At 36.7% G+C, this 14,879-nt stretch overlaps 2 protein-coding genes across 3 annotated transcripts; one reads left to right on the forward strand and one right to left on the reverse strand.

Moving 5' to 3' along the window:
* Nucleotides 1-597: 597 nt before the first annotated feature.
* On the forward strand, nucleotides 598-8,955 carry LOC129351295 (gastrula zinc finger protein XlCGF57.1-like). 2 transcript variants are annotated; one of them, XR_008604722.1, is made up of 2 exons: nucleotides 598-727; nucleotides 7,384-7,418. XR_008604722.1 is itself a non-coding variant. In XM_055020188.1 (2 exons), the coding sequence occupies exon 2, from the start codon at nucleotides 7,487-7,489 to the stop codon at nucleotides 8,873-8,875; it is 1,389 nt and encodes a 462-aa protein (XP_054876163.1). In that variant the 5' UTR covers nucleotides 5,403-5,570; nucleotides 7,384-7,486; the 3' UTR covers nucleotides 8,876-8,955. The 2 variants fall into 2 exon arrangements, 1 of the variants encoding a protein (XP_054876163.1); XM_055020188.1 differs by lacking the exon at nucleotides 598-727 and adding an exon at nucleotides 5,403-5,570 and having other exon boundaries at nucleotides 7,384-8,955.
* A 2,580-nt stretch (nucleotides 8,956-11,535) lies between these two features.
* LOC129351310 (rho GTPase-activating protein gacV-like) lies at nucleotides 11,536-14,879 on the reverse strand. The gene is made up of 3 exons (XM_055020197.1): nucleotides 14,647-14,879; nucleotides 12,538-12,724; nucleotides 11,536-11,539 (listed from the first exon to the last, which is right to left on the reverse strand). The coding sequence occupies exons 1-3, from the start codon at nucleotides 14,720-14,722 to the stop codon at nucleotides 11,536-11,538; spliced, it is 267 nt and encodes an 88-aa protein (XP_054876172.1). The 5' UTR covers nucleotides 14,723-14,879.

A 14,879-nucleotide genomic window follows, 5' to 3' on the forward strand; every position in this document is an offset into this window, starting at 1 on the left:
AAAGGCTTTAAATTTAAACCAACAGAACAATAAAAGCATCCTGGTTAACTTCATACTTATCTGAAATATCTTTATAAAAATAGAAAATATATATGTGACTTTCACAGAATCAGGATTTTATTAGTTATTGCAAGAACAACAAAACATCATCAGTGTTTTCTCCAGACTGATCTATTGTAACTAAACCACAGGAGTCAAACTCCAGTCCTCAAGGTGACCTGCAGTGTTAGATGAGCCACAGGTACAAAAACACTGCAATGAAATCACCATAATTACCTCCTCCTTGTGTGGATCAGATCTGCAGAGCCTTAATGACCTAATTACTCTATTCAGGTGGTGCAGCAGAGGCTCAGCTAAAGGTTTCAGGGCATCAGCCCTCCAGGACTTTAAAAGAAGAGACTCAGCAGAAAATTTAAAGCCAAACTAATAATCACTTCCAGTTTCTTCAGCACAGCAACAGTGAAACACGTGAAAATAAAAACAGAGCAAATGTCTGGCTTTACTTTTCCTCTTAAAGACTGTTTGCAGTTTAGTTAAATGTTTCCGTGTTTTCAGTGAAAATGTCTTCAGTTCAGCCTCAGAGAGTTTATCAAGCAGCAGGAAACTCCTGCTGAAGAAACATTCACAGAGTGGAAAGAAATCAACGTTAAGATGGAGGAAGAGATGGACGATCAGCGCAGACTGATGGATTTTACCCGGATACCCAAGATCATCTTGCACCGGATAGGTACGAAACAGCTGCAGTAGCTGTCATTATTTTAATTGATTGTATACATTGATATTAATTTAATTGGTGAATCAATAAAACCAGAGCACACAGAGCATGCTCATTGCTCTGTGATAGTTCTGTGCTGCCTGGCTTCATGCAGCAGGAGAAAAAGTGAGAACTGTCACAGTGTTGGTTATTTCTGCTTGTGCTCCTTGGTCTGTGTTCATGATGGAGCGTTGTTACCACTAGTGCATTGCCTTAATTGCTATGTTTAATAGTGCAGACAGTGGTGGTTTATGATATGAGCAATATGGGCAACCGCCCAGGGCGTTAACTTTTAGGGTTGGCATGAGACTTCCATGGATTGTAGCACAGAGCAAAGTAGAACAAGAGTTTGAATTGATAATATTGGTTAAATTGATTTGTTTTTATGGGAATGTGGATCTTTCAGACCAATTTTATTAGCACTTTTGCTAATATTTCACATTTTATAGTCATGTGGCGGCTGGTCTTGGTCTCTGCTTAGATGGTCTTGACTATAACACTATGTAAAGCTATTTAAAGGGCCGTTTAATTTAACTAAAAGAAATGTCATAATAGTAATGGTCAGATATTGACTTAGCAAGCAGAGTTAATAGAGATGGTTCAGTTTAAATATTTAGTATTTTACTGTAAGTTACAGTGTGGGACCATTATTTGATAAGTGCCATCATATTCTGTGTCCATAAGAATAGCAAAGTATGATGTAAACCTGCAACAGCGCCTCCTACAGTCACAATGTGCAGTGGTCACAGAATATGGTGTAACGTCCCTGTTGGCGAGAAGCGAATCTGAAGGGGAGTTAACGTCAGCTAGCCAGACTGCATATTTCCAAATGTTGGCACATTTGACGGCATTAAGTTTAATTGCTGGTAAAATTATTAACCACATGCAGACATTGTTTATTCTAAATAAGGTAAATAACAATCTCTCTGAAAGACGATGGAAGAGATTTCATTTTGTAATGTTTGCTGATTGATATATATACATTTTCCCCTCCTGGGGGTTTCTGTGGGCTCTAGTGTCCCTTATATGAAAGAAGGCTGACAGGAATGTAGTAAGGAAAGACATGCGGCAAATATCGTCTGGTCCGGAAATCAAACCCGTGACGGCCGTGTGGAGGATTGAAGGCCTCCAAACGTGGGTTGTGCTACCACAGCACGCCCCCTGATGAAGAATATTTTCATTTTAGTTTTTGTTAAAGTGAAGAATTTATTGTGTGACCTCACATTTTGACTTTTTTGTCCAGATCTCCCACAATGCAGTGTGTGCAAAGCGGAGGAGGATCTTAATGAGATAAGAAACACGGAGAGAAACTTCACTTCAGATCAAGATCATCCAGAATCTCTGCAGATAAAACTGGAACAAGAGGAACTAGAACCTCTGCAGATAAAATTGGAACAAGAGGAACCAGAACCAGAACCTCTGCAGATGAAACTGGATCAAGAGGAACCAGAACCTCTGCAGATGAAACTGGAACAAGAGGAACCAGAACCAGAACCTCTGCAGATGAAACTGGAACAAGAGGAACCAGAACCTCGGCAGATCAAAGAGGAAGAGGAGCAACTTTGCATTAGTCAGGATGAAGAGAATCTTGTGATGAAACAGGAAATTGATGACATTTTGAACAAACAGCAGAAAAACTCAACAGAGACTTCAGAACAAGAAACGCACATGAAAGCTCAGCCAGACCAAAATCTATATTCTTGTCAAATTTGTGATGAAACTTTTTCTCAAAATAATTCCTTCATGAATCACATGAAAAGTCACACGGCTAAGAAACTTTTGACATGTTCCACCTGTGGAAAACTTTACCCTCACAAGAGTCGTTTAATTGCTCACATGAGAATTCATACAGGTGAAAAACCATTCATTTGTCCAGCTTGTGGAAAAAGTTTCCGTCTGAACAACTCTTTAAACAGACACAAGAGAATTCACTCAGGTGAGAAACCTTACACCTGCACAACCTGTGGAAAAAGTTTTGTGTTTAAATGTCATTTACATAATCACATCAGAATTCACACGGGTGAGAGGTCTTTCTTATGTGAGATCTGTGGAAAATGCTTCCGGAGGAAACCTCAGTTAGTTAATCACATCAGAATTCACACGGGTGAGAAACCTTTCTCATGTGGGACTTGTGGAAAAAACTTCATTCGAAAAGAAAGTTTAACTGTTCACATGAGATTTCACACGGGTGAGAAGCCTTTCTTGTGTGGGACCTGTGGAAAAATCTTCTCTTATAAGAATGCCTTAACTTTTCACATGAGAAATCACACAGGTGAGGAGCCATTCTCATGTGGGACTTGTGGAAAAAGTTTCACTCGAAAACAATGTTTAACTGTTCACATGAGAACTCACACAGGTGAGAAACCATTCTCATGTGAGATCTGTGGAAAGATGTTTACTCATAAGGATACCTTAACTACCCACTTGAGAATTCATACAGGTAAGAAACCGTTCTTTTTTGGGTCCTGTGGAAAAAATTTCGCTCATGAACAGACTTTAATTGTTCACATAAGATCACACACAGGCGAGAAACCATTCTCATGCGAGGTCTGTGGAAAATGTTATGTGAATAGAACCGGTTTACGTAATCACGTGAAGATTCACACGGGTTAGAAGTCTTTCTTTTGTAGATTCAATAGAAAAGGTTCACTCAAAACAAATGTAACTGTTCACATGAGAACTCTCACAGGTTTGATGCCACAATGTGAACCTCAAGATTCTCAGTAAGTTGCTGTTTTGAAGTGGAGTAATTGCAACCAACTAAAATTTTTAAATGTATCAGGTTTTGCTTATGAAGCATTTTAAATTGGATATTTAGATTAAATTCTTTAAAATTCACTTTATTCTGGCAGTTTTATATTTCCATTTTATTTAATGAGACTAAGGGAGAGGTCTCCCAAAGAAACAATGAGTTTGAATGCTTTCAGATTTACACTTCTAAAATTGTGAAATATTTATAGTGATTTTATCCTTTGTACTTATTTTTTTTATTTATTTCAATGATTTGGAGAAATGGATGCATTTCTTTGACATGGTATTAATGATTTTCCTGCTTAGAAAATGTATTGATGATATGGATTGAATTTTAGATTGAAACTGTATAATTTTAGAAAATGAATTATCATAATCATGGCCTTTTTCTTATTTTCTGTTTAGTAGAAAGACTGTGGGACAGACTAGATTTATACAATTACAACTCCTCCCTCTCTGAATTCTGCTTCAGATGTTCATGGAAACTGTAAATGATTGGCTGGAATCAGAGACTGGAATAAAACCTTCAGTTTGAAACTAATAGTCCATCTCTTCCTCCTTCGCATTGCACACATTTTAAAAAAGTCAATATTCTTTCTACTGAGTACTTAACAGACTGAGTTCTATACTTATACAAATTAAAGAGAAAAGAACTTATTAGCCATAATTTAACAAAGAATTAACCTAAATAAGATTAAACACAAAACTTAAGTACAACTAATCCAGAGGTTCCCAAAGATTTTTCGGGCTCCCTATGGATTACAATAAAATCCCTGCCAAAAAAGAATCAACCGGGCACACACATCGTTCAACCAGACATAAACCTATTCACATATTTTGTTTTCAAACTTGACTGAGGTTTTATTTTCACTTAAGGCTGCAAACTAAGTGTGAAAATACTTTACAGTAAAATACTTATGCAACTTTTGTTTTTTTCATCCTGCAAAAAACAAACCTACAAAGTAGGTGTAGTATCAGGTTCTGGTCAGTAGGTGGCAGCATGTAGGTGCTACTGTGTCAGGCCACATTTCTGATATAAAATGTTTTTATTCAACATCCATCCATCCATTTTCTTACACCCTCTCTCCCTAATGGGGTCGGGAGGAGTGCCAGCCTCCAGCGAGACATTTCGGGCGAGAGGCGGGTTAAACCCTGGACAGATCGCCGGCTGTCGTACATTTTTTGATATTAAAAGAAAACTTTAATAAATAAAGCTTTCATTCAAAACAACTAAGAAAAAGAATAAAAGGTCATAATTAACTGAAAAAGCTTAAACATTAGTCTGTGCGTAATTATTTTCTATACACTGAGTTAGTGAAACAAAAAAAAGAAATAAATGGATAAAAGGAGTTTATTCTGATGAACTATCACCCTTACAGACATAAATGATTTTCACTCGAGCAGCACTTTATTAATTATTGCAAAAATTCATGATCAGTGTTTTCAATCTAGTCTGTTCTAACTACACACTCGATACTTATTGTTGGTCTCAAGTTGACACAAAGTTATCACAAACCAACATTTCTGGCTTATAAAGATCATCAAAACCTTAAATTATAGAACTGTCCATTCTAATCTAAACTCTGACTAATTTCGATAGGATGAACGTAACTTTGCTGTGGAAGCAAAACTATACAAACCAATAAAAAAACTATTTTCTAAAATTACGCTAACAATGACCTCTCAAGAGCACTCATTTATTTAATAAAACAGTATATTAAAAGAGGAGGCTCAAAGCGGAACTAAAAGTCGTTTAGTGTTTCTTCAGTACAGCCAGAGTGAAACACACGAAAGATAAAAACAGAGCATACGGGATAGCATTAGCTTTTCTTTTGTGAGACGGTTGTCTGAAGACAAAATTTGGCGTTTTAGTTAAATATTTCCGTGTTTTCAGTGAAAATGTCTTCAGTTCAGCCTCAGAGAGTTTATCAAGCAGCAGGAAACTCCTGCTGAAGAAACATTCACAGAGTGGAAAGAAATCAACGTTAAGATGGAGGAAGAGATGGACGATCAGCGCAGATGATGGATTTTACCCGGATACCCAAGATCATCTTGCACCGGATAGGTACGAAACAGCTCCACGGTTTACTGATGATCCAGGTTGAATAAAACTCTTTGTGGCTGCGCTGAATTCGTAAAGCTATTTAAAGGAGTATTACACCAAACCAAATCCGCTCCGTCTGAAAACATTCAGCTAATTTGATCAACTGTGACCTGGATTATGACTTCTTCTTTTTTAAAACAACACTAGATGTACAAAAACAACATTTTTGCTGATACCATCATTAGCCAGAGAGCTATTGCAGTATCATGTACATGAATGGAAGTTAGGCAATACACTGAGTGCATGAGATACATTTTATAACAGACTCAAAGTCCAACTTGCATAAAAAATAAAACAAACAAACAATAGAATAAAAGTACGTAAGAAATAGCTACTAACCATTCAGGACAATCACACCAGTATCCAGAGCACAGATGAGTATTTTACTGCACTATATTTAACATGGTCAACATTACAATAGTTGTATTATTATATTAATTGCCTTACTGTGCTTTTGAATGAAAGAGTAGCTGAAAGTAGTTTTTAGGTCAATTTTAAAAGTCTCTAAACAAGCCATGTTTCTATTGAATTTACATTTGTGAATAAAACAGCTTTGCTATAAGTGCTGTTAAATTAATTAAAAGCTAATTATTTTCTTCTTTTCTTGAATAATTGTGAAAACCAACGACAACATTGTTTTATTATTCCTCCAAATAATAAAAAGTAACGTCATAATACTCAGTCACTTAGGAAGGAGAGAGTTAGCAGAAATTATTTGGTTAAAATTTTTACTTTAGAGTGGTCCCATTAAGTGGGTTAGTAAATCTGCAACAGCGCCCCCTACAGTCACAATGTACAAAGGTCACAGAATATGACCTTTGCACCAAGCAAATGTTTAAGAGGAGTTAAGGTCTTACAGATTCTCTGTCCGGCTGGCCGAACTGCATATTTCAAAATGTTGGCACCTCTGTTTATTACTGGTAAACTACAGCAGGGTTCAATTTTTTTAATGGGAGCACACACATCACTGAAGGACTATTTTTATTTTGGTATTTGTTGTCGTACTCAAATCTGTAGGACAGGTCGTCGAACGACTGTTAGACTGAATAATCTGGGGAAAAGCCAGGCCCAGATTATTTATTATCATTTATTAGACAGGGACTTGAATACACACAGGCGAATTCCATTCATCATCAGTCATTTAGGACAACATTGGACCATTCAGAGATCCTCACTGAACTTCTGGACTCAGTTTGCACTGAAAGTTAAGGGACAGAATAATATTGGACAGCCCACTTTGCAGTTTTTCATAATTAAAAAGTTTAAAATATTCAATAAATAAATTTCACTTCAAGATTGTTTTCCACTTGATTTTCACAAAGTAATACAAATTTTAGATCTTTATTTCTGAAGCCTGACAAGCGATAAAAGGTTGAAAAGTTCAAGGGGCCAAATACTTTCGCAAAGCAGCGTGTCTGCAGTTTTGGAGGAATAAGATATGGAGTGATGTAGAAGAGGGAGCTGGTTCTATTGAAGGACAGCAACCATATAGTTCTACATCGAGGAAAAAGGCTTTTTGGGAAATTTGTCTCAGCTACTAGAAAAAAACTTATCATCACCTTGCTTGTTCACCCAGAAGTCCATGATATAATATGTTGACTCAAATCTCGTTCCGTTCTGGTCAGAAGATGTACATTTGTTGAGTTTGTTATTTTAGAAAAACCTTAAAAAGTCCTGTTTAAATACATCAATACATAAAAGTGAATGGTTCTGTATTGACTCACATTTAAAAGCTTTTATGTTTTGTTTTGGATTTTTTTTTGTCTTTTTCCAGATCTCCCACAACAGTGGACATGTAAAGAGGAGGGGGTTCTCAAGGGCCCAGCAACCAGGAGGAAAACTCCACTTTAAATCAAGAGGAACCAGAACCTGTGCAGATGAAATGGGAACAAAAGGAACCAGAACCTCTGCAGATGAAACAAGAACAAGAGGAACCAGAACCTCTGCAGATGAAACTGGAACAAGAGGAACCAGAACCTTTGCAGATGAAATGGGAACAAGAGGAACCAGAACCTCTGCAGATAAAACAGGAGCAAGAGGAACCAGAACCTCTGCAGATAAAGCAGGAACAAGAGGAACCAGAACCTCTGCAGCTCAAAGATGAAGAGAAGCTTGTGCTGAAGCAGGAAAATGAGACTTCAAAACAGAAAATGCACAAGAAAGCTCAGCCAAACCAAGAACTATATTCTTGTGAAATTTGTGACAAAACCTTTTCTGAAAACAGTTCCTTCATGACACACATGACAACTCACACGGCTAAGAAACCTTTCATATGTTTGACTTGTGGAAAAAGATACCGTTACAAGAGTCGTTTAATTGATCACATGAGAATTCATACAGGTGAAAAACCGTTCACATGTGCTGCTTGTGGAAAAAGTTTCCATCTAAATGGTACTTTAAGCAGACACATGAGAATTCACTCTGGTGAGAAACCTTACACATGCACAGCCTGTGGAAAACATTTTGCATGTAAATCTCAATTACTTGATCACATGACTATTCATACAGGTGAGAAGCCTTTCTCATGTGGAACCTGTGGAAAAAGTTTCCGGAGGAAACCTGATTTGGTTAGTCACGTAAGAGTTCACACAGGTGAGAAGCCATTCTCATGTGAGACCTGTGGAAAATGTTTCTCTCATAAAAACAGTTTAAGTGTTCACATGAGAGTTCACACGGGTGAGAAGACTTTGTCTTGTGGCACCTGTGGAAGAAATTGCTTGAATAAATCTGACTTAGTTAATCACATGAGAACTCACACAGGCGAGAAGCCTTTCTCATGCGGGACCTGTGGAAAAAGTTTTGCTGGAAGACATCGTTTAACTTCTCACATGAAGTCTCATACAGGCAAAACTTCTTTCTCATGTGGGACATGTGGAAGAAGTTTCACTCGTAAATTGATTTTAACTGCTCACATGAGAACTCATATGGGTGAGAAGCCTTTCTCCTGTGGGACATGTGGAAGATGTTTCTCTCGTAACATACATTTAACTGCTCACATGAGAACTCACACAGGTGAGAAGCCTTTTCCATGTGGGATTTGTGGAAAATCCTTTACATGTAGATCTGGTTTACGTCAGCACATGACGACTCACACAAGTGAGAAGCTTTTCTCATGTGGGATCTGTGAAAAACGTTTTGCTCAAAAATATTATTTAGATTCTCACATGAGAACGCACACATGTGCAAAGTCATTCTCATGTGGGACCTGTAGAAGAAGTTTCTCTCAAAAAAAATTTAACTGCTCACATGAAAATTCACACAGGTAAGAAGTAGGAGTGCACTAATTTATCAATGTCACTTAATTTTTGGAGATCTGTGATCAGCCAATAATTACCTGTGAATTTGATCTTATTCCCCGATTTTTTTCTACCTCAGCAAAGGTCTAAAGATCAGCCACTGTCCTCTTCTGCTCTCCAGTGAGAGGTTTGACTATCAGTCAAAAGTCGTGTCTACACATTTCTTCACAAAAGTCACTGCACTGTTGCCATCTCAGCAACTTTCTTGCTGTATTTAGTGACATTTCATACAAAAAAATTGGCGTTGCCCAAAATTCAAAATGGCTTATCAGGTCATCGACGATCGGCCAGAAAACTGCAGATGGTGCACTGCTCAAAAGAAATGTAACCGTTCACATGAGAACTCACACAGCTTTGATGGCATAATGTGAACATCAAGTCCCAACATTCTTAGTAATTTGCTTTTTGGAAACAGAGTCATTGAAACTGGATTGCATTTTTAATTGCAGCAGCTTTGTTTAAAATGCATTTCAAATTGGAGATTTAGCTAAAACGCTTCAACATTCACTTTATTCTAGCAGTTTTCTGTTGGCATTAATTTTTTAAGAGAATAAGTGAAATATTTGTAGCTTCTTAAAGGAGCAATGGGTTTAAAGGTTTCATTTAGACTTGTAAAGTTTTGGAGTCTTTATTGTGTTTATCCTTTGTACTTATTTGGTTGGATGAAATAGATATGTTAGCTGTTACTGCGTGTTCTTGTAGGGTCACACATTAATGAGATTACTAGTGTTTTCTAAACTTTAATCTAAATATCATCCACCATGTTTTTTTCTCAGAGGTTCTGATTGAGGAAGGAAATCGTGCTAAATAATTATGAAACCTGAGATTTTCTCCCCTTTTGTTTAAAAATCTGCATATTTTTGTTAGTTATTGTAAATTGTTTTTACCAAGTCTTGTTTCGTCAATTTTTTTTGACATTGTTTTTATGCTTTGGATAATAGAAAAGTAATTTCAGATATAATAAAGTTTATTTACCACAATAATTGTCTTTTTCTTTTGTCTGTTTAGTAGAAGACTGTGTGACAGAATAAATTTACATAATTACAAACCCAATCTCTGAATTCTCCTTCAGACGTTCATGGAAACTGTAAATGATTTGGCAGAAATCAGAGACCCGAATTAAACCTGTTTGAAACAAATAGTAAATCAGGAAAACCTTCCTGATTTATACATATATATATAAACAGAAGCAATCCACAGAGCCCATCTCTTCGTCCATAACATTGCATGAATTTTAATAAAGTTAATATTTGTTTTTCAATAAAGCATCTGGAGTAAGGGCGTTGCATCTGCGTCGACGTTAATGACCGAGTGCCATCATGGCGCATCAGAGAGACACCATTTTGGATGTGAATGGACTTTTAATGGAATAAAATCAGAACCAGAAAGTATTTAATGGTCACCATAAACACTGATGCAATAAATAATACACTTATTTGATATAAGTGGTGAATGGCCACCAGTGTCTGCAGGCGTCTCGGCAGCCGTCATCTCCTCATGCCGTCTGATTGGCTTTGGACTGATGATGGGTTTAATAAAAAGTCAAAGCACGGTTACAAAAAACACTTTTCAGGATTAATTATGATCTAGTAAAACTTATGTCTGCATTGTTGCCATCATATAATTAGCAATATTTATTTTTGTCCTGATTCAAATCAGATTTTATTTGTATGGCACATTTCAGCAGCAATGCATTTCAAAGTGCTTCGCACCACAACACCAAAATACAAAGTCATGCGTCACAAAAACAACAATCAAAACATGACATTAAGTCAAGTTCCATCATGAAATTTGCAATTGATTACATTCTAAATACAACTCTGAACAGGTGGGTTTTTAGTCGAGATTTGAAGGAAGTCAGTGTTTCAGCTGTTTCACCGTTTTCTAGAAGTTTGTTCCAGATTTGTGGCGTATGGAAGCTGATTTGGTTCTGGGGATGCAGAGCAGAACCAGAAGATCTGGAAGGTGTCTATAACAACAGCAGATCTTTAATGTATTGTGCTGTGATTGTGATTGATAAGTTGTTCAGTGATTTTTAAACTCACAGTATTTTAAAGTCTATTCTAATCACAAAGACAACATAATAAAAAACTGACATTCAGATTCAAGTTTAGACAAGTATTTTTCCACTGGGCAATCCGTTTATAACCTACCAGCGCATACATGGCATTCAGTAACAGATAACATGTATCCACTAACCAAAATCATTGAAGTGCAACAAATGTACAATGACTCTAAAAGCATTCAAATCCCTTTATTAATTAAGAAACAAGTAATATGGAAACAATCTCACTTAAAAATAAACATTTAAATGGAAGGGTAAATCTACCAGTGTAAGATGATTTCTTGAAAGTATCTCAGCTAAATCCATTGGATTTTTTAACAAAGCTGCTACATTTACAAAACGTCACCCAGCTATAATCACTGCGCTTTCACATAGCAAGTTACTGAGAATGTTGATACTTATAATTATGCCTTCATGTGCTTTGTGCTCTATCATATGAACAGTGGTGAAACTCTTTCCACATTTCCCACCAGAGAAAGGCTTCACACATGCATGAGTTCTCATATGAAAAAGAAAATTAGGTTTAGACTTCAAAGGTCTTCCACAAATCACACCAGGAAAAGTCTTAGCTGTGTGAGTTTGAGAGTGTTGAGAAAGATATGATTTTTGATAGAAACGTTTTCCACAGATCTCGCATAAAAAAGGCTTCTCCACCGTGTGAATCCTCATGTGAATATTTACATCATCTTTGGAACCAAAATGTTTTCCACAGAAAACACATGACAAAGGTTTCTCACCTGTGTGAGACCTCATGTGAACAGTTAAACCATCTTTCCTGGTGAACCTTTGTTCACAGATCACACATGAGAAAGGCTTCTCACCTGTGTGAATTCTCATGTGAATATTTAAACAACTTTTGTAACTAAAATGTTTTCCACAGATCACATGAGTGTGGCTTCTCACCCACGTGAGTCTGCTTGTGGTATATATATGTGGTATATATATATATATATACCACATATATATACCACACATATATATATATATATATATATATATATATATATATATATATATAATATATATATATTATATATATATATATATATATATATATATATATATATATATATATATATATATATATATATATTCACCAAACTGAATTTTCATGTGTCTAATCACAGAAGTGTTTCTGGAAAAGGTTTGATTGCAAATTCTACAGGAATATATTTTTTTTTGTCTGCGTGAACTTTCTTGTTTCGAACTGTCAGTTTTACTTTTCTGCTGTTTGGTTTTCTTATATCTCCGATTTTGTTTCTGTTCTTCATCTCTCTTTTTTCCTGGATCTTCAGAATTGCTTCCTTCCTGATCCTGGTTCTCATCCTCAGCAGAGCCATGAGAGATGAGTTGGTTCCTCTGTGGTTCGTTTCATTGTGGATTCTTTGCACATTTAGAGGATTCACCAAAATGTCATCAGTCTCCTGTTTCAGCACATCAGTCAGCTCTTCATCCTGACTGATGTAGGATGACTCTCTTCTCTTCCTCTTTCAACTCTTGATGTTCTGGTTCCTCTTGATCTCGTTTCAACTCTTGATGTTCTGGTTCCTCTTGATCTCGTTTCAACTCTTGATGTTCTGGTTCCTCTTGATCTCGTTTCAACTCTTGATGTTCTGGTTCCTCTTGATCCTGTTTCATCTGCAGAGGTTCTGGTTCCTCTTGATCCTGTTTCATCTGCAGATGTTTCTCTTGTTCTAAAGTGGAGTTTTCCTCCTGGTTGCTGGGCTCATTGAGAACCTCCTCCTTCCACAGATCTGGACAAAAGAAAAAAACAAAAGCTTTGAAATGTCAACCACAGATCAAAACATGCATTTGAATCCATTGATGTATCAAAACATGATTTTCTTGGTATATTCTGAAATTAAAAACATTTAAGTTTGAAAAATTAACTCATCTAGATTAAGTTGAGTTAGTTTTTCTGATGACAGCTTAACCTAATGTCTCCCAAATGAATATTCCAAAAATGTCTTTCCTCTGTGTAGATACAGAATATGCATCACATAAAATACTCAGAGAAAATTCCTAAAGTGCGTTTTAATCTCAGCTATTGAAATGTGCAGACTAACAAATGTTAAGTAATGGCATGGCAATAGGAAGGGTTGCTGGATTGGAAAACAGTAACAGTACTCAGCTAATCTCAGGACAAAGTTTTGCAGATCAGTAAGTTGGTGTTGGAATCTGATTCTTTTTCTCTTTTAGTTCATGGAGGTCCATCCTCTTCAGTTCATTCCCAGTCAGATGTAAATCAACAACTTGCTCATCACCTGACTGGTTCCTTCAGTTCTTTTGTTTGGAGTGGAATGGTGGGAATGTTCATCTCATTTCTGTTTAATTAGGTTCAAAACTCATTTTTAAAGATGCTCAGAAGCTGAAACTGTAAGCTTCAACCTCGGTTCAAATGTTTTTTTTCTGTTCTTGGCAATGATTGAGTCTTTGACTCAATCATTTATTTTCTCTGCCCAGAAGCCGAGAACCATTGGTCTCGTTGCCTCTGGCATTTGAGTGTATAGTTTTAAAGCAACTTAACCATTGTTAAAATTACATGAGTTTTAACAAACTCAATATTCACTTTTCAATCAACACTTACCAGACTTAGTTCTACATTTATACAAATGAGAGCCATAATTTGACATAGAATATGCTATTCATTATTATCGACTATTATTGAGGTCAGAGTTCTTCATTCTAAGGATTTGTTAAATTTTATTATTTATTTCCGGTGGAAACTGATTTGATATGTTTGAGTCTTTTAGTTTAAGTTCAGGGTCGGTGTTATAGATTAACTGGTGGAGAGAACAGCTGGCAAAGTCAGATGTTTTGCCAGCTGCGTGACTTTAAGGACCCCTTTACAGAACCAGGAACACCATAGCAACACCATCAAGTATGCGATTTAAATTTTATTAAAAATGATGACACCAACCTCACTGTTTAGCGACACGTCCTGTGGTAGTGCTGCTAAGAAAAAGAAGAAATTCAGAAAACAGTGCAGTTGCATTGCAGGATCTGAGCCAAAACCAAAAAACTGGGGTAGAAATATTAAGAAACTCACATTACAGGTACTTCAGAGCCAATTACGAGTTGTTCAACTTGGACATAACTGTCTACAACTCCTAAAAGCTTGCTAAATGAAATGTTAGGATTGAAAATAACATCAATGTAGTGAAGCTTCGCATGAACTTGTCAGATCCCGCTGTTGTAGCTGATATTTGGTGAAATGATGTACTAATCGACTCAGAAATGCTCTGCAGACAGAGATACAAAGCGCCTATAGCCTTTGTTTGTGAGACGTGGGATTTTCTAGGTCAGTTGTGGGCGGAGCTTGGTAAGGTCCATTGTGGTGTTACTCATTAATCTGGTTCTGCTCCCATGCGGTGTTTTCGAAGCGCACTGAACGCTGCTCTGTTGAAACTTGCTTTGAAACTAATTTTCCAAATGCAACATTAAACATTTTTGCTTCAAATGGGATCTATAATAATGTTTTGCAAACGGTTTTGTCACACAAGAGGCATTTTTCAACAGGCATCCACACAGCCACCTACAATTCAGAAACATCTGCGGCGCGCAAATGTTTCAACCAGTGAATCTGAAACATCGGCCCAGAAAGTTTCCTACATGTTTCGAGCTGTCTTTAACCTGTTTTTAACTCTGCTGAGTAAAATTTAAAGCTGTTTCGTACCTATCCGGTGCAAGATGATCTTGGGTATCCGGGTAAAATCCATCAGTCTGCGCTGATCGTCCATCTCTTCCTCCATCTTAACGTTGATTTCTTTCCACTCTGTGAATGTTTCTTCAGCAGGAGTTTCCTGCTGCTTGATAAACTCTCTGAGTCTGAACTGAAGACATTTTCACTGAAAACACCAAACCTGTTTCAGTTTAACTAAAGAACAGCAAATGCTCCCTCGTGCGCTC

The sequence above is a fragment of the Poeciliopsis prolifica genome, unplaced genomic scaffold (assembly GCF_027474105.1).
Source record: "Poeciliopsis prolifica strain line A6 unplaced genomic scaffold, Auburn_PproV2 SCAFFOLD066, whole genome shotgun sequence".
NCBI classification, from domain to species: Eukaryota; Metazoa; Chordata; class Actinopteri; order Cyprinodontiformes; family Poeciliidae; genus Poeciliopsis; species Poeciliopsis prolifica.